Source organism: Dendropsophus ebraccatus, chromosome 15 (assembly GCF_027789765.1).
Source record: "Dendropsophus ebraccatus isolate aDenEbr1 chromosome 15, aDenEbr1.pat, whole genome shotgun sequence".
Classification (NCBI taxonomy): Eukaryota; Metazoa; Chordata; class Amphibia; order Anura; family Hylidae; genus Dendropsophus; species Dendropsophus ebraccatus.
The window spans coordinates 51264044-51289219 of record NC_091468.1 but is presented as its reverse complement, the minus strand read 5'-3'; the positions used below and the strand labels follow the sequence as shown (position 1 = coordinate 51289219).

General features: G+C 42.3%; 1 protein-coding gene across 1 annotated transcript in view; it reads right to left on the bottom strand.

The window, feature by feature from the left end:
• Positions 1–665: 665 nt before the first annotated feature.
• ISM1 (isthmin 1) overlaps positions 666–25176 on the bottom strand; it is a 52188-nt gene continuing 27677 nt past the window's right edge. The window contains exons 2-6 of the mRNA XM_069954367.1: positions 20195–20416; positions 10592–10856; positions 10117–10260; positions 4669–4758; positions 666–3145 (exon numbers count right to left, since the gene is read on the bottom strand). Coding sequence (XP_069810468.1) covers positions 2628–3145; positions 4669–4758; positions 10117–10260; positions 10592–10856; positions 20195–20416 — 1239 coding nt within the window. The 3' untranslated portion in view covers positions 666–2627. The remainder of the gene's footprint in view (positions 3146–4668; positions 4759–10116; positions 10261–10591; positions 10857–20194; positions 20417–25176) is intronic.

Here is a 25176-nt window from a genome sequence, read left to right as displayed (position 1 = left end):
GATTAACGATTTCGAAGTAACGTTTTTTTTTTTATAACGGTCAACGTTTAGGTGGAACGATATATCGTACAGAAAATTCGTTTTGCGATTGCTTAAGCCTATCTGGCACATACGTAAAATCGGTGAACGACTGTTTACAAGGAACGATCTGCGAATTTTTAGTGAACGACAAACGACGATTTAAGAACATGTTCAAAGATCAAAATAAACGATTTCTCGCTCGTCGTTCGATCGTTCGCTGCGTTTACACGTACGATTATCGTTCGAATTCGATCGTTATCGTGCAAATTCGCACGATAATCGTTCCGTGTAAACGCAGCATAAGCTGCAGCCAGACTACTCTGGCATCATACTCAACCCCTATCTTCACCAACATCACTTGTTTTACTGGACCTAGTTGCCTTGGATGGAATTTCAGAAAACTGATTACTATAAGGAGCTTCTCAGAGGAGCCCAGCCAATTGAGGCGTGATGGACACACCCATTCAATCACCTGTTTGGGGGTTGTCCTCACTTTACCGCCCTGCCGAAGATGTTGTTTTCTACAAATAAAGAATTTATTTAAAAAATAATAATAATAATAATAATACAGTAAGGATCAATCTAAAAACAAACAAAAGAAAAACACTAAATAAATAAAGACAGAAAGGAAAAAAACAACTCTTTGGGTGAATTTATTTAGCATTTCCTTCTTAATGGACATCAAAAGTAACAGATGACCAGCTTCAAACTTGGTGGTTGTGTCCCACATTTGCGATCACATTCCAACAGAGGAAAAAAATAAAAACAAAGCATAAACAAAATCACAATACAATAGACATGCGCAACGCATGATATAACTACAACGTAATAAATACTTTACAAAAATATTATAGTATTTGTAAACAGCAATAACAGGTGAACCCCACACACTCTTCAAATAATCTCTTCTCTTATACTCCATTTGGTTGATGCCTACCGCCAAAAAAATATAAAAAAATAAAACAAATGTGAGGCCAAAACACCATATTAATGTAGAACAAGACAAAACACTGAATATACTGTATTTTTGAGAAAGTGCCACTTTTGTAATTATTTTTAGTCCCTGAAAAATAAGTCACATGTACTGAGCTACCCTGCATTCCCCCAGTTGTGTATTAATAACCATTGTGTCCATTTTGGAAAAAAAGGTAGCATGCTATAGTTCACCCACTAAAAAGGAAGGGTTTTCATAAAAAAAAAATAAAAAAAAAAATACTTACAATTAAAATAACCATCTATTTTCCTTCACTTATTTTTGTTTTTACAGCCCCGTGCTGAAAACTTTGATATAAAATTTTTACCTCCAGAAAGGGAAGCTCCAATGAAAAAAAAAAAAGTCACTAAACCTGAAACACAAGTCAATCCGAATATATATGAGCTATGAATTATATTCTGAAAAATGTATTTAAAAATATTCTTTATAAGAGTTTTTTTTTACAGACATGACTATGCGAATGATTATATTCTACAAATACAGGGTTTCCTGTCAAGTTATCTATTTAGAAGTTGGGCTCTCCCTTGCTTGTAGCAAGCAATCGAGTGCACTTTTACTTTCAAATACATCTTACTTTTTTTTTTTTTTTTACTATAGGCAATGATAAAGGCTAAAAATGCTACCATTGTGTATTTTACTATATAATCTATGATAGTTAATAGATTTGTCATTAATAGCTTTCCAATAAAAGAAGATTTGTGTTTCTGGCTTAGTTGTCCACAGACTTCACGAGTGTGTACATGGTTATCTACATCATGACTGTGTACATGGTTATCTACATCATGAGTGTGTACATGGTTATCTACATCATGAGTGTGTACATGGTTATCTATGTCATGAGAGTGTACACAGTCCATCAATGACATCTTGCAAACTCTTAAAGGGGTTGTCTGAATTTGAAAAACAATTTTCAGATACCCCATTACAAATCGTGAGTTATGGGGTCTTCTCTTCAGGACTCTCATCTTCTAGTCATCTCTTCCTCTGGAGGATCCAACACATCCATTGATCTCATTTAACGAATTATAGTCATTGGAGGGGTACAGTGAGTGGCTGCCATATTCCCCACTGTTGCTTACTTGGGAAAGGGCAAGACACTTTTACTGTGAGAATGGAAGGATGGCGGGACGTCAGAGCCTACATTAACCTATTTATACAGAAATGTGTAGGGGCAAAGGGGCTTTATGGACCATTTACATGAAATTTTCATGTAGTCTTTAAAGCTAGGGTTACCAACAATAAATCTCATGCAGCAACTGGAGGACTATCTGGCCATTGCAACAGCATCACAAGCCATCTATGCAGCAGCAAGCAACGGCAGGTCATCAAGTTACCATAACCAAAAAGCTGTTAATGTCTTCTACGCAGAGCTCCAACTTTAACATGGTCGGTAAATGCAAAATAATTCACAGGACCCAGATTAAAAATTGCTATCTGCCAATTTTTTTTTTTTATAGAGATGCCTAGGGTAATCTAGATACAGACATGTATCCACATTGGTTACAAACAAGGTAGGTATTGACACTAGTCTTGTACACCCCACAGTACACAAGACTACTGTTAAAATGGTGAATCCATCCTGCTATAAATATCTTTTCATCATGGCAAACGTCTAGAATTCTTGAGCTTCTTGGAACTGTTTTAAATAGTCTTCTTCTGAGGGGTTCTCCGTACATTTTTGTCCATTGTTTGGAGGTCGCACCTCATTATACCGACTCCAGTCACCTTTGCACATGATCCATGGTAATATGTCTACTTTGTAATGGAGTTCTGCAGAAAACTCTATGCTGATAAGATTTGGGGTACCTGCACCTTTACCCCGGGTTATTAACTGCATGCTGTCATCGAAACAACAGTGCTGGGCGGCTAGAGTCGTGCTCTCCAAATTAAGCATTGACCGTATGCAGTATCTGGCTGTTGGCTTGTAAATCTCTAGTTTCTCCTTTGGACCACTTGCGTCCTTCCAACGAAACTCTTTCCGTTTAATGCGGTCATATATATCAGCGGTGCTGTAGGCTACTTCCGTAGGATAAGAGCAAGGGCAGCTCGGAAGATCATTGGCTACTTTATGCATATACTTCTTGAGGAATTCGCTTTTGCAGTTCATCCAACGTTCACAACTGTCTGTATCTAGGAACAAGAAAGGAAAAACAACCATTTTGTGAATACTCCAGGTCACATTAGGAACTGTAACAATTGTCAAATATATCCTACCATATAGGTGCTATAGAAGCCTTGCCTACTTGATATACTGTTTTCCAGAACCCATAAGGGTCCTATTAGACAGGCCGACGGAGTGCCATCAGCTAGATCGGCTCTCACTTACTGAGTCTACTACACAGTTCGTTTATCGTTTAGCAATGGCTGCACGGACATTGTTAGCCATAAACTGTTAATACATTACCTCTCCACGCTCCCGGTCTCCTTCTGACATCTTCTCTGAGCTGAAAAGTCACTCAGCCGATCACTGGCCACGGCGGTCATGGTCAGTGGTTGGCTGAGCGGCCTATCAGCTCAGAGAAGCTGCAGCACGTGGTGTCGGGAAGAGAAAAGAAGGCAGGAGGAGACCGGGAGCATGGAGAGGTAATGTATGATGAGTTTATTTAGCCATCGGCCTCACAGTACACATAGTGATGCGCGGTCGGTGGCCAATAACTTTATATCTGGACCTAAAGAAACGATCAGCCGATGATCGTTTCATCAGCTGATGGTTGTCTCTATGACACGGACTGATAATTGTCCGAAACGGCCTTAATCTTCGATTACTGCTCCGTGTAATAGGGCCCTAAGTCCACAAGCATTCCAAACATAATGGTACCTGCTCTTGTACAGGAGCAGATCATGGTAGCACTAGAATGCGCTAGATGCCACCACCCTAATCCAGAGTTATACTTAAATTAAAGGGTTGCTGTCATCACTTTCATGCTGCCTGATCCACAAGTCATAATGGTGGTCCCTGCTAGAGATGATCGAACATCGGGAAATGTTAGGTTCGATCGAACTCGAACCTTCAGCATTTGATGCCCGATGCTTTCCCGTTCCATGAGGAAGGTGGAGACTGCCCGAGTACCGCCTGGAAAACAGGGATACAGCCTATTGCCTAGGCTGTATCTCTGGTTTCCAGGCAGTACTTGGGCAGTCTCTACCTTCCCCACGAAACGGGAAGGCATCGGGAATCAAATGCTGAAGGTTCGAGTTCGATCAAACCTAACATTTCCCGATGTTCAATCATCTCTAGTCCCTGCTGCCTTCTATCTGCCCCATCAGCCTTGACTGGGCGTAGAGACAGATCAAGCAAGGCTGGTGGAATTAGGAGAATTTGCCAGGGACCATCGTAGTTAAGTCAATGTGTGAGTAATGGATTCTGGAGCCTTGTGCTCTCTTGACAAGTAAGTGGCATAACAAAGGTCAGTACACAATATCATCATTTAATGTAAAAAAAAAAAATATTAAAAAAACCCCACGTTACCATTTTCAAATACCTCTGTTAAATACGCACATCTACTAGTCAGATAGAAGACAAGCCTTATAAAGGAACCATCATGACCACTAGAGATGAGCGAATGTCGAGCGGCGATTGATTAGTGGTGGCTGCAAAAGTTGGAAGCAGCCCTAGGGAGTCCTAGAAAACATGGATACAGCCTATAACTTACCAATGCCAAACAACTTTGTAGCATTAAATTCTTCGCTCCCTGCGAGAAGACTCACTTCTGTTGCCGCCGTTCTAAATGTGTCTTCAATTCCTGGAAGAAAAAAAAAAAATAGAAGGAAAACCAGTTAATAAATGGCAGCTACAGCTTTCCTGCTAGAATGTGCAAAGACAAATGTGGTTTGCACACAAGTATTTGCAGGTGGTTTAACAGATCAAAGCAGGTGGTAAAGCATGGCTTTCATTAAGTAAAGGGCACGAGGTTAGTGAGAACACACACTAAAAAGTTGCATCGTTGAAATGCCCCTCACTGTAGAGGCCATACTTTATTCATAAAGCCATCGCTGGCACCTGCATCCCAGACGCTGTGTAGTAAAAAAAGGTGCAAATAGCATGTCTGTACTGTATATGGTCTAGCGGCATGTTAATAGCATTGAACCTTCTAGCTCCAGTATAGCCATCTAACAGTGGCACCAAACAATACCATTTACGATGAGTTTAAAGCCGACAAATCTCGTCAAAATTAACATGTCTTCCTTTATTCTAGATCCATAAAATCAACATCCTCCAATACAACGACAGACTATACGCCTCCTGTTCATCAGAACAATTCTTGAAATTCTTCTTTGACCTCTTTCATCCATAAGCTGCATTCATCCACAGGATCCCCTTTGGATGTTTTTCCTTGATCATACCATACTCTATATAATCTCAATGGATGTTTCATGAGCTTTCAGTTAAAAAAAAATAAATACTAGCCCCGAATAGCCAGTCTAATGCCGATAAGCTTGACTCGCTCAAAGTTGCTCAGATCATTCGATTCCCCTGTTCTAATATGGATTCACACAGATACTGATCCACGGAAAGCTTGTTCATTTGCTGTTATGTCACACTCCACGGTCGGATATCTACACAGGGATGCTCCAGTTTATAGAGAGAAAATTATCAGTTTAAAAAATGATGTGGGTTATAAACGCAGAAAATGGAGTAAATCGTTCCGAGTGCAATTCAAAACTAGAACAACGCATTTTGAATAGCTATAGTCAATTACTAAGGACTACATGTAAGTACTGTACATGGCAAAAAAAATGTGAACAGTTTTGGGGTCCTTTTTTACGGGCAGACACAGCAGTGCCGATCAGCAATCTTTACAAGACTCAATCAACTGTGTGGCTAGGTCACATGATAGTTCATGTGGCCTAATAACGTCATCATAGTCGCCCACATTTACACGGGAAGATGTTTTCAAAAGATTTAATCAGTCAGTGAACAAGGGATTTTTCATTTGTCGGCTGATCGCTGGCTCTTTCGATTTGTCGGCAGCGAGTCTTTTTGTCAGCAAAAAATTTGCCAATGTTAAAGGACTGTTAGTCATAGACTAATGCTGTCCAAGGAATTGAGCTGACTGAAATGCGTTGGATGAGTTTTTTTCATCTCGCAGGGGCAGGGGGGACACATAAACAATCCCAACTCACCTCTCCCTGTGCCTCTCCAGTGCTGGATTGCCACTCTGGGAAACTCACCAGGCTCTGGGATCTCATACACAGCCGATGACACAACCCAGTGATGGACTGCCCGCTTAGCCAGTCAGTAACCGGGGCGGGACACTGCAGCAGTCACTGATTGGCTGAGCGTGAAATCCATTGGCCAGGGCGGTCATTTCTCCCCCTGAATCATGACATCATCAGAACTAGGGGGAAAATGTTTTCCGCCTGGGGTCCCGGAGCCTGTGAACCAGTAAGTAAGTAATGATTGTTTATCTTGTTCTCCCCTGCCAGCTGTGAATTTTTTTACAAATTGCCGGACTTTGTCTTTAATGCGTGAGCTATTCAAGTGTTTCATTAGCAAATGTAATTGTTTCAGTATAACAGTGATCAGCTCGTGGCTGTAACTAGACGGACAGTTGTGCCATCCTCTGGAAACATAGGCCCTGATTTATCAAGGAATGTAAAATAGACACTGGTGTAAACTGCTCATAGCAACCAATCACAGCTTAGCTTTCACTTTACCAATGCTGACAGTTGAGCTGTGATTGGTTGCTATGGGCAGTTTACACCAGTGTCTATTTTACATCCTTTGATAAATCTGGGCCTATGTGTTTTGATGTTACTGATGCTGCACCGGGTTGCACAATGGTACAATCACCAGCTGATATGGCTGAAACAGTTACACCACAAAGGAACCAATGCCCTTCCAACTGTTAAGATTTGTTCACACTCTACAGTTGTGTTGCGTGCTAGTAAAGGTAAAGCACCCTCTAAATGCTGCTCTTCTCTTGTACGTGCTGTAAAACATCTCACACAAATTGTGCTTCCGTATTGTAGAACAGTTTGGCAGCCATATTGAATATCATCAAACTTTCCTAAAGAAACATACAAAAAAATTGCCCAAACATCTTTTTTTCCTAGAACCAAAGCTGTCTATATTTACTATTATTCAACCATCAAAGCCTACCAAATGCAGAAAATACAATTCCTACTGTTAGGGTATGTTCACTTCTTTGACAGTGGCAAGGCTAAGTACCTCCCTGTGAGTGGTAGGGGCAACGATATTGGTAGTCTCAAAGTCTTAAGCAAAACCTATGGTCAGTCTAAAGAATTAGTTTTATATAATTTTATACCCTTGGGTGCCGTGATCATATTTGTGTTTTTATCCCCTATGCTTCCTCGTTTCAGAGATATAGAGTAGAGATGAGCAAACCTCGAGGATGCTCGAGTCGATCCGAACCCAAACTTTCGGCATTTGATTAGCGGTGGCTGCTGAACTTGGATAAAGCCCTAGGGCTATGTGGAAAACATGGGTATAGTCATTGGCTGTATCCATGTTTTCCAGACAACCTTAGAGCTTTATCCCAGTTCAGCAGCCACCACTAATCAAATGCCGAACGATCGGGTTCAGATCGACTCCAACCCGAACCCGGTTTGCTCATCTCTAATATAGAGGGATTTTACTACTTGATGAACTTTCTTTTCAGTCAGATGGGTGGGAACTTTAGTGCAGAATGTGGTATGCATGCTAGGCCTAAAGGGTATAAATAGGAGCTTCTTAATCATACCTTTCCATGGCCTCGCATGCAAAGGAGAAGAACTATAATATTTTATCAAGGTGGTACTGCTGCCCCTCTTAAAAACATTTCATGTACGTTACAGCCTCTGGAGATTGCTGGAGATGTGGCTATGGTGAGGGGGGGGGGTATCCTTCACATTTGGGGACCGGGTTTTTAAGGCATTTTGGGACCAGGTTTTTCACGTATATACTGCTTACTCTATGAAGCGACTTGATAACACTCCCCAAGTAGCCTTGCTGAGTCTCCTTCCAGAACCCTTGTCAGCTAATAAAAAGGGGGTATTGAGTCACTTTCTGACGGTGGCACGGCTAGTCATACCCAGGCGCTGGAAGACTCCAGAGTGCCCCTCAATGAGTGGCTCACCGAGCTCAATGCCATCAGTAGATATGAGGAATTACTAGCAGAGTATCATGGTCATAATGAGGCATACTTGAAAGTGTGGAGAGGCTTAATCCTGTTTAGGCATTCACCGAAGCTTCTCTCTCTGATGCGTTAAGTTCCTCTGGAAATGTCTTTCCTTCAGGACTTCAGACTGCTTGGGAGGCTTGGAGCATCTCTGGCCAAAAGGGGAGCCTTCCCTACAACTCAGATCTCTTATATACTTTTGATACATAACGTGTGCCATCCCTACCCATGCCATCAGTCACACTCCTGCAGCCTCGCATCTACACTCCATTTGGAATAAACGTCCCACCCATCTGACTATCCAGTGAAAAGTACAGATAGGCAACTAAAATAATAAAATCCTTAGATCTCGGGAATGGAGGGGCTTAACAAGAGGGTAAAGACACTGTTGTAGTCAGGGGGCCAGAGACTATAAAATGTTATAGATAAACAAATTTTTTTTTTTTTTTTACCAATCACGTTGGTCTCCTTTAAGGACATAACCAATAAACAGCTGAATGGAATATCTTATGACTACATACAAGCGGACAACGCAAGTACTTTGATTTTATGAAATGTATAAAGTTTCATTATAAATATAACACCCTTAACTAATTTTAGTGACTTCGAGGGGTCGATGCCAAGCCGGCCACTATTTTGTAAGCAAGCACTGAGGTGGTGGATTAGCTACCAGCGTGGTGAATGGAATCCTGTGAGATTTCCTGTCATGTTAATGTTATTTTTGCAATGAAGCCAGTCACAAAAAGACACCAACACAATTTTGCCCTTGTAATTGATGTTGTAAAGTCCAGGGCTGCTTAAGTGTACCCAGACATGTTCGGTCATTAGCCAAAGACAGCAATACGTGTATTACTATAAAAAAATTCAATCTTAACCTTGCATCCTGCGAACCGTAAAATCTTACTTACTGTAAATGCATTGTGCTGGAAATGTCAGCTTTGTAAAAGGCTCAGAGGATCAGAGACCACACACAACTTTCATTACAAACACCTCATTGGCTATGAAACGCTACACTTTTCTTACCGACTTTAGGAAACGCCCTTAACTGCCAAAAAATGACTTATCTAAAAGGAATTAAGTGGTACGGGACGCTAAGTGAAGAAATAAAATAAAATTTTTATACCAAATCCTCCGTTATGCCTCCCCTGCTGCCATGTATAAGCTCAACGCCAGATGCCACAAGTGCAAAATGGCTGGAGAAAGCTCAGGAGCCTGTGAAAGGCGAAAGGAACATGTAATCTTTGGATACAATTTTTTGTCTTTTAGCCCATAAGAAAGAACCAGAGCAAAGCTATAGACTGGTATAATGACTTATTACAAAAATACCATCATGTTCTATTAGGCTATGTTCACACACAGTAAAAAATATAGAAATATGGTTGTAATTTTGGGTGAAAATAAAACAATGTGTGAACAGTTGGAAACAAATGAGTGAATTTTGCAAAAACAGGAGGATGGTCATAATCAATTGCGGCCATTATTTTATATAGTGTGTGTGTACTGCCGGCCAATTTCCCATTGACTTAACTACAGCGCCTTATGATATAAAAAATACGGTCACTCTTTAACCTAAAAATTACGGCTGTATTTTACTTTTATTTTACTGTAAGTGAACAAAGCCTTATAATGCAGACCCTCCGAAACACTTTACTCTCTTCTCACAAATGGATGTACTGGTGTGCCACATTTTTTAGTTACCCTCTCCCTCTGATTACATCCGCTCCCTGTGATGTTATGGCAGCATGGAACCAAGATTCCTAGGCCTGTCATAGCTGTTTACCTACCTAATAGATGGCTTGTAATATGACTCATCCCACAAGCACAAGCCCACATACAGCTCCATAGATAGTAAAATAGAAAATCTTAAGGATTTTGAAATGTGGTGACATTTTTTTTTTCATGAAATGTGCCATTATTGGGCAAAAGTAGTTAAAAAAAAAAATATATATACATATATGGAGGACTAAAAATTTCACGTACCAGGACAATTTGGCATGTCACAGGTCCTGGACTCGGTGGCCGTGCAGGCATATCCGCAGGACCTGGTGCGTTTCTGGTTTCCACTGCCACATGTAACGCTGCACACAGACCATGTGCTCCAGTCTCCTTCTCCATCTGCGTAATCTATGGATGGCAGCAAAAAGAGTTGGAAGGATTCTATTAAATAAGTGAATAGGGAAGCTTCTCCCACCTCTCTTGTCCAGACCAAATTTTTAGTTCTACCAGCTGTTATGCGACCACTCCACTAGAATGTACTGTATGTACCACATGATTCTGTACCTGCCTGCCATGGTCATGTGAAGTGACCTTACTATATTCTATTATTACTATAGAAGCCCATTACTATTAGGGAAAATATAAAAAATAAATAAAATCCTTTGAAAATCTATACACCCAACTTTTTATCAATTTTTTAATCTGTGTGTGCAGGACATGCTGGGTAACGTGAACTTACCATACTCTGGCTGTTCCTTCAGATCAAGTGTACGGTGACTGGGAACTTGTCTATTCCACCCACTCAGAGGGTTTAAGAAGTTGCTATCCTCAGTGGTGCTGTCATATTTGTAATCCTGGCCTCCATAATTTATCCTGGGTAATGTTGATGACCTCTGCCACCAACTCCTCCAGTCAGGTGATGGAACTGGCCAGCTGGGCTTGTTGTCCTTTGGCATTTCATTTTCCGGCTCCGTGTCTGCTCCATCAACTACTTCTATTGTAACCTGAGAAAGTACAAAGTAGAGAGGTAAAAACTGTGGCCTGTTTGACATGCAAGAGGAACCCATATATTAATATCTGCGATCGCTTATAATCTTTTTTCTGCATAGAATATTTTTTTATATTACATATATTAGTATATTAACAAAGTGAATAGTAAAATTATGGACATATGACTTTTGCTTTGACATTTATAAACTGAACACAAAAGATCCCTAAAAAGTCACACAAAGAACACTAAAAATCACACAAACAAATCTATCAATCTATATAAAATATAAAGATTTATTAGGGCACATGGACAGCACCTTTAAATATAAAAGTATAGGTATGTAGACAGTATAGGCAGTTGACACCAGGTAAATATATTATATACAGATTCAAAAAAGGAATATTTGGAAGTATCACCTAGATTTTTCTTACCCATCGGGGGAGATTTATCCAACATGGTGTAAAGTGAAACTGGCTCAGTTGCCCCTAGCAACCAATCAGATTCCACCTTTCATTTTCCAAAGAGTCTGTGAGGAATGAAAGGTGGAATCTGATTGGTTGCTAGGGGCAACTGAGCCAGTCTCACTTTACACCATGTTTGATAAATCTCCCATCTTCATAAATCATGTTTTTTTTTAATTCTGTTCCTATTTTCTTATTGGGATTTCTTTTTATTATTTTTTCAACTCTTTTTCCTATTTTTTCTTAGGGGGCAGCCATCTTGCCTTGAGCTGCTTTTAACAGACTTAAGAAATACGCTTTGCAGCAAGCACCATAGGCATAAAAACAATAGACTGGAGGGATCTCTACTGACTTCTATGTGAGCCACGAACCTCATTATTCCAGGATGGTTTTCTTTACTTAGGGCCCTATTACACAGGGTGATTATCGTGCGAAAAATCGTTATTTCGTTCATATGTAAAAGATAATCGTCCTGTGTAATTGCAGGCAACCATTGAAAAATCGTTCGCTAATCGTCTGCTGTAATTCCACATTCGTTCACTAATCGTTCAGTGTAATTGCACATCGTTCCTTCTTTTGCTGGGATCAGACGGAGTAAACAATCGTAACTAACGACTATCATTCTGTGTAATATGGTAAACTATTTCAGGTTAACAACAATCTCATTTGTGATCATTTATCGTTAGTCGTTAAAAATCGTTTTGTCTAATAGGACCCTTAGTCAGTCCCGCTGTTTTCTTATACTTTAATCAAACAGTAATATGGAAATTAGCGTGTTAGGTGCACTGGGCGCGTTCCTCAGCACCCCAGAACACCGTTTGGCCGCCTGCCACCTCCTTTGGTCACGCCTACCTATGCAGATTCTATTATGCATAAACAGGCTGGTCTTTAGTTAGGCAAGACCAAAGGAGGAGGTGAGCAGGCTGAACAGTGCTCTGGGGGGCCGAGGTATGCCCTCATTGCTCTTAAAGCGCTAATTTACATATTTCTGTTTGATAAAACTACTCAAAAACGTCAGGACCGACTAAGGAAAGAAGACCGGCACTGGAAAAATTAGGTACGTGGCTGAAGGGAGCTGTCAGCAGCCAAAACCCGCTGATAGTTTCCCTTTAAAGGGGTTGTCCATGCTTAGAAAACAAGGCTGGTTTCTTCCAATAACAGCACCACTACTGTCCTCAGTTTGGGTGTAGATTTTACAGCTCCATTCTAGTAAAGTGAATGGAGCTGAACTGCAATACCACACACAACCTGAAGGCAGGGGTGGTGCATAGTGTTAGTCTTTGCTGATACAGTTGTATGAAGTCTAGGCAATGCTCTGGTAGTTTACCAAAACAAGTTTGGGGTCCACACCGATCAGCTTGCAGAGCATTGCCTGGATTGAATGCACCTGTATCCACTTTGGGTAGGGATTGCTGACTATAAAGCTGCACTTTTCTGGCCATGACAATGAAATAGCACAATTTCCACATCTGCTATTAAATGTAAACTTCACATTCACTTATACGGCCAATGAGTTCTTTTGGCTGGAAACCTCTTTGATATTAGCCTTCTCCCTGATCTAAGAGATTCACCTCCTTCTGTACTTTTCTATATTAGAAAATAGAAGAACTAAAATGATTACATTAAACTTGGCGTTACATATGATAGATATATAGATATTCACAAATTCCACCAGCTTGTCATAGACTATGGACTGGCTTTCTATTGAGGAAATCCATGTGGGTCACAGATGTTTCAGGATCCGAGCAATTTCAAGGACAGTAACATCTGCTCTAAGCCCGGGATTTTTAATACACGTGCGCATACACCTAGGGGTCAGACAGCGCTCACACTAATAAAATAAAGTTTTAGATATCACAAAAAGGCAGAGACACAGCAAGTTAATATTCTTTTTACTGGGAGTTATCATAAAGAATATGATTTGGGATTCGTACGACTGAAAGCAAAAAAAAAAACAAAAAACTTTTTGGCAATAAATCCAGCAAAACTGTGCAAGAGCGAGAGTTTAAAGACGGTTTCTTCTTCCTTTATCGGGAAGCCAAAACACCTTCACATCTGACTGAAATTAAATCGGACCCGTAGCTAGTCGCCCTCCAACAACTTCTGGCATAACAAAAGCTTATATGAGAGATGTAACGGTTTCTTACTACTCAGTAAGCAGATTTGACGTTTTCACCTTGTTTCAACTAACTTCTTGTAGTTGAATTATTTAAGCAAACAACAACAAAAAAAAGCAAACAAAAAACATAAAACGGGCGCCCAATGACAACTTTGACACAAATATAATAAATCAAGAAGACAAAGGAATAAAAGTAAATGCCGAGATTCTTAATACAATTAGACATTAAGAGGTAATACAGTAACCACTGAGATACAATGGTGACTGGTCGGGATGTAATCCAATTTGGCAATTACATGCATGGGCAGAACATGTTGTGCAGTCTGGCAGCTCCACAGAGAAAGCATTTGTAGCTGTCAGACTGCTACTTTTCAGCCAGGATTCCCCTATTAATAAGTTTACTACTGTGTGATCTGATAAGAAGCCTGAAAACAAAAAAAAAACGTGAGGACGTACCCCAATACACCAATAATTCTCTCACTTTGTCAGTGGTTCTTCCAAGATAAAATCTTTTTGACCACAGTCTAGCAAAGGTTTTTAAAGCTATAACTGATCTGGTATTACGAGAATGTTTGGGGTCTTATTCCTCATAATAAAATTTTGTATATATTTATATATCTATTCTGTTTCCCTGAAAATAAGACAGTCTCTTATATTAATTTTTGCTCCCAAAGATGCGCTATGTCTTATTTTCAGGGGATGTCTTATTTTTCCACAAGGAAAAAAAATCACACTTCCCCCACTGTCCTGTCTCTCCCCTCACTGTCCCATCAGTCCTGTCTCCCCCCTCACTGTCCCATCAGTCCCGTCTCTCTCCCCTCACTGTCCCATCAGTCCTCTCTCTCCCCTCACTGTCCCATCAGTCCTGTCTCTCCCCCCTCACTGTCCCATCAGTCCTCTCTCTCCCCTCACTGTCCCATCAGTCCTGTCTCTCCCCCCTCCCTGTCCCATCAGTCCTGTCTCCCCCCTCACTGTCCCATCAGTCCTGTCTCTCCCCTCACTGTCCCATCAGTCTCGTCTCTCCCCTCACTGTCCCACCAGTCCCGTCTCTCCCCTCACTGTCCCATCAGTCCCGTCTCTCTCCCCTCACTGTCCCATCAGTCCCGTCTCTCTCCCCTCACTGTCCCATCAGTCCTGTCTCTCTTCCTTCACTGTCCCATTAGTCCCGTCTCTCCCCTCACTGTCCCATTAGTCCCGTCTCTCCTCTCACTGTCCCATCAGTCTCGTCTCTCCCCTCACTGTCCCATCAGTCCTGTCTCTCCCCTTACTGTCCCATCAGTCCTGTCTCTCTCCCCTCACTGTCCCATCAGTCCTGTCTCCCCCCCTCACTGTCCCATCAGTCCTGTCTCCCCCCCTCACTGTCCCATCAGTCCCGTCTCTCCTCTCACTGTCCCATCAGTCCCGTCTCTCCTCTCACTGTCCCATCAGTCCCGTCTCTCCCCTCACTGTCCCATCAGTCCCGTCTCTCCCCCCTCACTGTCCCATCAGTCCCGTCTCTCCTATCACTGTCCCATCAGTCCCGTCTCTCCTATCACTGTCCCATCAGTCCTGTCTCTCCCCCCTCACTGTCCCATCAGTCCCGTCTCTCCCCTCACTGTCCCATCAGTCCCGTCTCTCCCCTCACTGTCCCATCAGTCCCGTCTCTCCCCTCACTGTCCCATCAGTCCCGTCTCTCCCCTCACTGTCCCATCAGTCCCGTCTTTCCCCTCACTGTCCCATCAGTCCCGTCTCTCCCCTCACTGTCCCATCAGTCCCGTCTCTCCCCCCTCACTGTCCCATCAGTCCTGTCTCTCCCCTCACTGTCCCATCAGTCCTGTCTCTCCCCTCACTGTCCCATCAGTCCCGTCTCTCCCCTCACTGTCCCATCAGTCCTGTCTCTCCCCTCACTGTCCCATCAGTACGTGCAGAGATAAGTGTAAGACCACAGTGATTGCACAAGGCGGTGACTGCCAGACCTCTAGGGGGAGACAGCGGGATGGCTGTAGCTACGGACACCCCCACGCTGTGCATCCCCAGCAGGCCGCCCGGCCTCTTCACAAAGTGGTGCATAGGCATTATCACACTGGCGGACAGCCTCTTCCCCTCATAGGGCCTTATTTTCGGGGGATGCCTTATTTTAAACTATCATTTAAATCCTCCACTATGCCTTATTTTTGGAGGATGTCTTATTTTCAGAGAAACACAGTATATATTAAATTAAATAAATGTTACCACTACCCTAACCTTTATTATTTTTATATATATTTTTTTTTAATTATTTTATATTGATATACAGAGCTAAGGCCATTTCAATATATTGAAACGTTACTGTCATCAACAAAAAACAACTTTTGACATGTCACACATACACTAAGACCCCAAAAGACATATACATGTCCCTGGGACAGGTATGCCGGTATGGTTTATTTTTACTTGAGATGGGTTAAATTTAGTATTTTCCCTCTATTTATAAATTTTTTAGGGTTTGATTTTTTTTACGCAACCAATCTTTGAACTGGGGAAAGTGGGAGGGGGCGGTTAAAGGGATTATCCAGCGCTACAAAAACATGACCACTTTTCCCCCTACTCTTGTCTCCAGTTCAGGTGCAGTTTGCAATTAAGCTCCATTTACTACAATGGAACGGAGTTTCAAAACCCCACCCAAACTGGAGACAACAGTAGGGGGAAAATGGCCATGTTTTTGTAGCACTGGATAACCCCTTTAATGTATTTTTTTCATGTACGGGGTCTTACACCCTTATTATATGAGACATTATTGGCCAAACAGGCCTTCATCACTCATTATTTGGCTCATCAGGCTGTTCTGATGGGACATGAATGGCAAAAATGATGGCACATCTTCCTGTATCATAGGGGGATGTGTGGGAGATGGCCGATTGTTAGAAATAACCGCATAAACCACCAATTGTTCATTTTGTCCTGCCTTCAAATGTCCTTGAGCCATATAATCGGGCCCTTACAAGCCATAAAATGCTTCATGGGAAAAAGTATGGCAAGTAGCTCTCCTCGAGAATGAAAAGAACTTGCTCTACATTGCCACCTACTGGAAGCTTATGGTGTTGACTACTTAGTCACTTTATAGTTTTATATTATTTAAGGAATTACAAGTAGAGTTCATTACATATGAAAAGTCATTCTTGTAAATGGACTACTATCCAGATCCATGGTAATAGGTCGGGCTCTCTAGCTCCATTTCCCGCCAGCTGTACAAGACTAGTTCTGAAGTTCAAGCACTTTCTAAACCAACTAAGATGACACGTAGACAACCCACTTCAGGATAAACCGACCCGATTAAAGAAATTATAGGCATTACTGAAATAACTGTTTACATTATTAAAGGTAGGAAATTGCACTCAAAACAGGACACTCAAATTGTTAACATCTGTATTTAGATCTGTCGTGAAAAATGGTATTATGTCTAGTCTTTAATCTGGTTCCCAGTAATCCCAAGCAAATAATAGTAAGGAAGGGGGTAGGGGGGATGGTAAATTGTTATACAGTTCCAAAAATATTAAGCATTCATTCTGGTTTTTAAGTCATAGTATTTTTTTCCTTATGCTTTATGTCAAGTCTTGTTCACACGTGTATTATATCTTAAAGGGTTTGTAGAGCCATACTCTATCCCTGATCAAGAGAAAAAAAACATCACAGGAAGCCCTTCTATATCTTCGTAATGAAGGGAGGTGGGAGGGGGGCAAGAATAGCTATTCTGAGATTCTTGATCTATATGTAGCAATAGAGCCCAGGGGTATTCTGGTGAAAAATTTAGGTTGCTGTGCATGATGTAAAAATAAGTGATACTTACCAACCCCAGCTCCTGTTCCATGGACTTCAAGTGCTCTGCAGCTCACTGCTTCTGCCAGCTTCCAAGTCAAGTAGTCGGAGCACGACTGGAGGCTTAACCAATGGTTGACATAGGATACTTCTGCATCTCAAAGTGCCCAACATGGAAGCTAGCACAAACAGTAAGCAGTGGGGCATCCTAAGTCTGTGAAAAAGGACCTGTGAGTTGGTGGGGTAGGTACTTATTGTTTGTTTTTTTTATTTTTGCATCATGCTTAGCAACATATAAAAAGGTTATTTTACTGGAATACCCCTTAAAAGGGGTTACTGTATATGAATGTCACAACTCAGGTTCCAGAGAGAGAGCAGGAGAGACACGGACAGTGGACCCTAAGCTCAACCCGCCCACTGTCCCTGCCTACTTGCCACTATCTGCCCTAAGCGGCAGCAGGCAACAGGGTGGCAGTCCCTGGGTACATGAAACAAAAGAAAAGACAAACAAACACAGTAAGAATAGACAGTAATCCGGGTCACAACGGTCGGGCAGCAAAAGTACAAAATCAGGATCCAATATCACGGTCTAAAGTCAGGCAAGAGGTCAGGGCGGCAGATCAAGATCAAGAATACAAGGAACTAGGTAACAGACAAAATAGCAGGCACAAGACAGAGCTCAATAACCGGCAAGGTAATGCAGACAGAGAACTTAAATGGAAACCAGGACCTGGTCCAGAAGGTGATTGGTGGGACCAGCTGTCAATCACTGAGGCAAAACCAGGTTAACCATTACATGACCAGAGGAAACATAGCAGAACAGACACGGGTGGGGCATGGAAAACAATTAGCAGAACAGAAGGGGTAATGGTCCGGTAACTCTGGTAACTGGGGGTTAAAACGCCAGAAATAACGTCATCTAAAATTTGATTTTTTAAAATTCATATTATATATATATATATATATATATATATATATATATATATGCACAATATACATGTTATACTTCCTGACTATATTACTTCACTGTAACTAGATGGATAGGGAAAGCATGCGGAGGGATTACAGTAAGCATAATGATACTATAGGCAGATTTAATCATTTAGGCTGTACAGAAGACAACAAGCCATATGGAAACATCATTACACTGTATGGACCCAAGACTCCTCAATAGATAATTTAAAAAGCTAGTGGTTCTTTGCTAATTTTTTTCCACAATCCCACAACAGCTGTTACGAATTCGGGATCTCCAGCTGCTCATTTATACAATTGCAAACAAGATAGGAAATGAGAGAGTGCTATGTTTAGTGTAACAATCTTACGTCAGCCGGTCTCTTTGTATTACCCATTTTGCAGCATGTTATTTATCATCAACAGACTTAAGACAGCTGTTGTAACTAGTATCCCATACAGATCACAAAACGATCTGCTACTAACGTCAGCAACGTGCAAGCATGTAAACATGTAGTCTGTCTAGTATTCGCGAAATGGCAACGCTAGGTCAGCAGAAAGACAGAGACCTAACAGAAGAGAATGTAGACCACGCTGGGCATGTATCGTGCTACCAACACGGACGGCAGTCATTTGCTTTTGGTATGCTGAAAGGAAGAAAGGAGACACAGAGGGGGCGCCACATGTGCCGTTATCCCAGGAGAATAGTAGTATAAAGAGTACAGGTATAGTGTGCCCTCACCATGAAGCGGTCATGCTCTAAGCATGGCACTGCACATGACCTTGACTAGAACAAGTTGCTGTCTCCACCTGTATGGATATATAATATTTGGACCTGAAGGGGAGGAGAAGATTCCTTGAAACACGTCCACATTTCCTATATTACAAATCAATATCTTACTCCCAATACCTGCATCTGTCTTTGTATAGCTTGCAGGCTCCATTTTTGTGACAAGTGAGCGCCCAGGAATCTATCAACTTTGTCTCTCTGCTGAGAAAAGGCTTCTTCGGTAAGTCAAAGTAGTCATATGATTTTATTAGTGTCTTCCAATGAGGGCCTGACCAAAAGGAACTTGAGCCACTCACAGTAAAAAAAAAATAATAAAAAAATTCAAATGCCTACATGGAAACATAGTTCATGAGGTTGAAAGAACACAAGAGTCCATCAGGTTCAACCTAGGGAAACCCTACTGTGTTGGTCCAGAGGAAGACAAAAACCCCTATGAGGCAGACGACAATTGCCCCATCATAGGGAGAAAATTCCTTCCGACTCCAATGGCGATCAGAATAATCCCTGGATCAGCGTATCACCAGAAATCTAATGCCCATAATTTGACATTAATAAATGTCCTTAAAGGGGGTAGACCTATAGTTCAATGTTATGATCATGGGGGACCAATAGAGAGTCAACAAAGACACAGAAGGTGCTTCAAGCACACGCGCTCCTGGTCAGTCACTTTGAAGGGAAATGTCAGAAAAGAGCCACATAACTTATCCAGAGCCACATCATTTGAGGATCAATTGGGTTTCCTACTGATCAGTAGGTGACTTAACACAAACACATTGTAACCACCACTTTAATTTTGCATTAAGAAACACGTTAAAAGGAACCTGTCATCATTTTCGTACTGCCTCAACCACAGGTCATCAGGTCCTGGATAGCTTCCACCATCTAGATCTTTCTCTACCCAAACATGGAGAGATATATCAATCAGTCATGGCAGGTGGCTTTGGGGACCACTCCAGGGACTTGTGGTTTAAGTCCCTGGAGTGATGAAACCATTCACTAAACCACAAAAACATTTTTATTTTTACAGATGACCACAATTACTGCCTAGACGGCCCAGCAACCTACTGGGCTACACACTTTATGAGGTTTGGGCTTTAGCTATATTGTGTTATATTATGGTTATGAACAAAATTATGGTTGTCACTGCCCTGGAATTTTATTGACGCTTCATCCACTGGCACAATGACAAAGCTATTGGCACTATGGACCGCCAACTTCCTTGGCCAACATTTCAAAATAGAAGAGTCGCCTTGTACCTGAATGTTTGGATTTTGTCCGTTAACATCAGCCTTGGACAGATCCGGAAAGTTTGGAAGATCCAAAAGGAATGAGCCCGGTCCATCTCTTTGTAAAGAGGAGTGTCCATTGGTCATAAGGTGATGCTTGGGAAGCGACCGGCGCGTAGCCTGGTCCTCGAGATACTCTTGTCTTTCACCATGGTAAAATGGAAAGCTTGATTCAGAAGAGGATTCGCCGTTCTGTAAAAGAAATGACACAAGGAATTATAACTTGATGTTATGTTGTAAAAGATTTATGCTGTGAAACAGAGGATAACCCAAAGTACAGATGAGTGAATCTACAGTAGGAAGTAAAACATCCACACCCCCTGACTGTATAATTACACCCGTAACCTGATATTCACCCTCCCCATTAACTTTAAGTTCCCGCCCAGTTGCCTAATAACTGACTTGTCAGGTGTTTTTTGTCTGTGACATTTGTTCTTTCCGCACAGCAAATGTGTTTAATTCTTTAATAAAACTTGGAATAGAAAAAAATATCCCAACAGGGTTGTGGGTAACAAGGATAAAGTCCTCTGCATTTGCATTTGAAAGATTTGCTCATTTATAACTTTTTAGAGAAATAAAAAAGGATGACTGTAATAAAAGGAATGAAGTCTCTGAAAATTCTAATTTTTGTGCCACAATCTCCAAAATTTGCTGACCGGGGGGGGGGGGGGGAAGCGGCCTTACTGCTGACCATCCAACGCAAGGGGAACGGCAAATGGGATTTCTATAAGTTCTCTCCATAACATCTGTCCGCTGCAGTAAAATGATGCAAAGGTGACCAGAATGTGGGAGGGGGGAAAGAAAGTGAAGAACCAGTGTGAAATAGTAAAAGAGGAGATTCGGTGGTCTACTAGTTTCAGATGGGGGTATATTTATTCACTATAAATATCACCATATACTTCTTTTACAGCCCCTTGAACATTTGGATGGAGGAGACCCGGGACAATTACATCTCTGTGCTGACAAATAAACACATCATAGCGCCGACCTGTCAGATGGCAATTCCTGAACTTTAAATGAGGAGTTTAAATAACCTTGCACTAACACACAGGAATGAGAGGAATTTCAGAGCCAGCAGTGTACAGTGCACCCTGTGGAGTGTATTAAAGTGAGGTCCACGCTACAGCGGCAGCCAAACGACCAACAACACAATCACTTTATACAGCAGCCCCGGGGAGGCGAGCAGTAAACGCAGCACTTATCCAGCCACTCCAGCCTTTCCTGTATACCGCCATTCATACATTCCTCCAGTATAGGATACCACAGTAACAGTATCGCCTTCTTAGTATTATCTTATAAGAATATACATTGATAGCAGCTGAGTTTACTGCATGGCAACCACTCTTGGGGAATTTACTTTTTTTTTTTTTTTTTTTGTATAGGTTTCGTAAAAAAATTTTTTTTTTTTTTAAGAGAGCATTTATAAAAGTCCCTTTATGTCTTTGCTCAGACTTCAGTGTGAGGTTATATTCACAAATGATTTTAAGGAGATGTTATTTTATGGTTTAAAAAAATATTCTCTTTTTTTAAAATTTATGAACATAGGGCACGTTTGGCCATGCCGAACACTCATGTGTATAGGGAGGATGATAACCGTTAGCTGAACAATCATTTGGCCAATGGTTACGGAGGGTGCATAGGTTTTAAATCTTTATTACGGGACCCCACTTGCATATACTTTTTAAGCCCATATTACACGGGGGGATGTCCGAGAGCAAGCGAGCACCGACTTGACAGGCCAGAGCTCGCTTGCTCCTCGTTCACTGCCGGTACTATTACACACGCCGACAGCGGAAAGGTAAGTGTGAGAAACTGTGTGTGTGTGGGGGGGGGGATGGGGGTGGGGACACGATCTGGGGAACCCATAGGAGATAGTGGCGGTCTGCTAGCAGATCTTTGCTATGTTAGACAACGATCAGCCGACACCGTTCATGTTGGCTGATCATTGTCTTTTATTACACCAAGTGATTAATACGTCCGATAATCGCTTTGAGTAATAGGGCCTTTAGATTATGATAAAGATTGGGACATCATTTGTTTTAACGCCTCTATTATAAGCCAAAGAAGCCGTCATTATTCTAAAGTCTAGACATAGAAATTCCCAGAATTCCTTGCTGTCTGTACTGGTGCAATGATCTCTGGAAGGTATACACTGTATTCTATTTACCAATGGATTAGTAATCCTAAACTGTCTAAAAGCATTACAAGGCTATGTTCAAACACTAAAAAATAAAAGACTACGGCTGCATTTTTAATGTTAAAATGTACTCCATTGCAATCAATAGGAAGTTGGCTAGCAGTGCCTACACACAGTCTGTAACTGATTAAAACTGTCCAAGTAAGGAACATACTCATTATTAACCAACTATTTTTGCAAAATACGTCCATTTTTTCTTTTTAGTTTTTTTCCACCTCAAAATTATGACCATATTTTAATATTTTTTGTACTGTGTGTGAACCGAGCTAGGCTGTTAAAGGAGTTCTCCAGGAATTTACCACTCTGGACTTTTACACTGGCTGCATATAAATGCCTCAGTGATCTGCAATTGTTTATCGGGCTTCACAAGGGTCAATCAGTTGTGCGCAACGCTTGATTGTTTATGCAGCCATTTAAATTAATTCATGTAAAAAGGAATATGTATGTATATATATATATATATATATATATATATATATATATATATTACAACTAGAGATACTTTAACACCAGCTACATTCATATAAAATTTATATGCCAAATCCGAGAGTAGGTGAATTTAATCCAATGGACTCTTCCAGCCACGGACATGTACTTTCCTTCTTCCAGCAAATACTTTTAAGAAAGAAATTTGAGAAAACTTTGACTTTATATTTAACATAAAGCAGAAATTTCCTTTACTCCCCAAGGATATTAAAGTCTTCCTATATTAGGACCTGTTTAGTTTCGATCATTTAATATTTGTAACACTCTTTAAGCTGTTAACAACCAAACTATCTTTGGGGGTATCGAGTGATGTAGGTTTTCCAGCTCAAATTTCCTTTAAGATTTCGGATAGTGGTTGAAGATTTTGTTATTGAACATGTTCCTGTGTTTTGGCCTATACATTCCAGCAGCTTTCTATCCACACCCTCCTCACAATTATCACCAGGAAGCATTATAGTTTCGCCAGATATGAACAGTGCGGACCTCAGACACCGGTCCCAAGAGAAGTAATGGATAGGTCTTTTGTAGGAGAAGTCTCCACTTCAGCAGTCAAAGAGGCATTCTACAAAATGATTCAAGTAGTTCCAAGTGTCTATATGATATTGTGTACAAAGCATAGATCTAGAATGTGTAAAAAAAAAAAAAAAAAATACTACAAAGCAAAAATAGTGTTTCAAAAGGATCCAAAACAGGTCATCCACCAAGATATACAGACGGAATACAGGCTTCTGTAACTGTCCCATATACACCAATAAGCCAGGGGCGGAACTACCGCCGTAGCAGCCGTAGCGGCTGCTACGGGGCCCCTAACATCAGGGGGCCCGTGGCCTTGGCCCCCCGAAGATGACCGCTTGCAACACCCGGCGGCCGAGCGGGCCTCCCGGGTGTTCAGTGTTCTGACTGACAGCGCGAGAAGCCATAGGCTTCCCGCCCTGTCAATCATTCTTGTGACCGCAAGCAAGCATTCTGCTTGCGATCACAAGAGTGTCCCACCCAATGAGCAGCTCTTTGGTGAAGTCCTGGCAGCGTCATCGCTGAGCACTCAGTGTGCGCCGCCGCGGCTGGGACTTCCGGTACTAAGAACACAAACCGGAAGTCCCAGCCGCCGCGGCGCACACTGAGCGCTCAGCGATGACGCTGCCGGGACTTCACCAGAGGGCTGCTCATCGGGCGGAGGCAGAGAGAAGAGGAGACCGGCGACCGACGGGGGAGCGTGGGGTTAGGTGAGTTATGTGTTTGTTTTTTTAATCAGAGGGGCAACACTGCGGGCTATGTGGGGAAGGGGATGCACAATACTGGGGGCTATGTGGGGAAGGGGATGCACAATACTGGGGGCTATGTGGGGAAGGGGATGCACAATACTGGGGGCTATGTGGGGGCTGGGGATGCACAATACTGGGGGCTATGTGGGGAAGGGGATGCACAATACTGGGGGCTATGTGGGGGAGGGGATGCACAATACTGGGGGCTATGTGGGGGCTGGGGATGCACAATACTGGGGGCTATGTGTGGACTAGGGATGCACAATACTGGGGGCTATGTGGGGGAGGGGATGCACAATACTGGGGGCTATGTGGGGGAGGGGATGCACAATACTGGGGGCTATGTGGGGAAGGGGATGCACAATACTGGGGGCTATGTGGGGAAGGGGATGCACAATACTGGGGGCTATGTGGGGGAGGGGATGCACAATACTGGGGCTATGTGGGGAAGGGGATGCACAATACTGGGGGCTATGTGGGGAAGGGGATGCACAATACTGGGGGCTAAGGATAGACAACACTGGGGGCTAAGGATGGACAACACTGGGGGCTACATGGGGGATGCACAATACTGGGGGCTATATGGGGGGATGCACAATACTGGGGGCTATATGGGGGGATGCACAATACTGGGGGCTATATGGGGGGATGCACAATACTGGGGGCTATATGGGGGATGCACAATACTGGGGGCTATATGGGGGGGATGCACAATACTGGGGGCTATATGGGGGATGCACAATACTGGGGGCTATATGGGGGATGGGAATGCACAACACTGGGGGCTACCTATATGGGGGATGGACAACACTGGGGGCTACCTATATGCGGGACGGGGATGGACAACACTGGGGGCTACCTATATGCGGGATGGGGATGGACAACACTGGGGGCTACCTATATGCGGGACGGGGATGGACAACACTGGGGGCTACCTTTATGGGGAATGTGGGCCATCTAAAAGGGGAACTACACAGAGGGGCCATTTATGAAGGGGACTAGGGGGC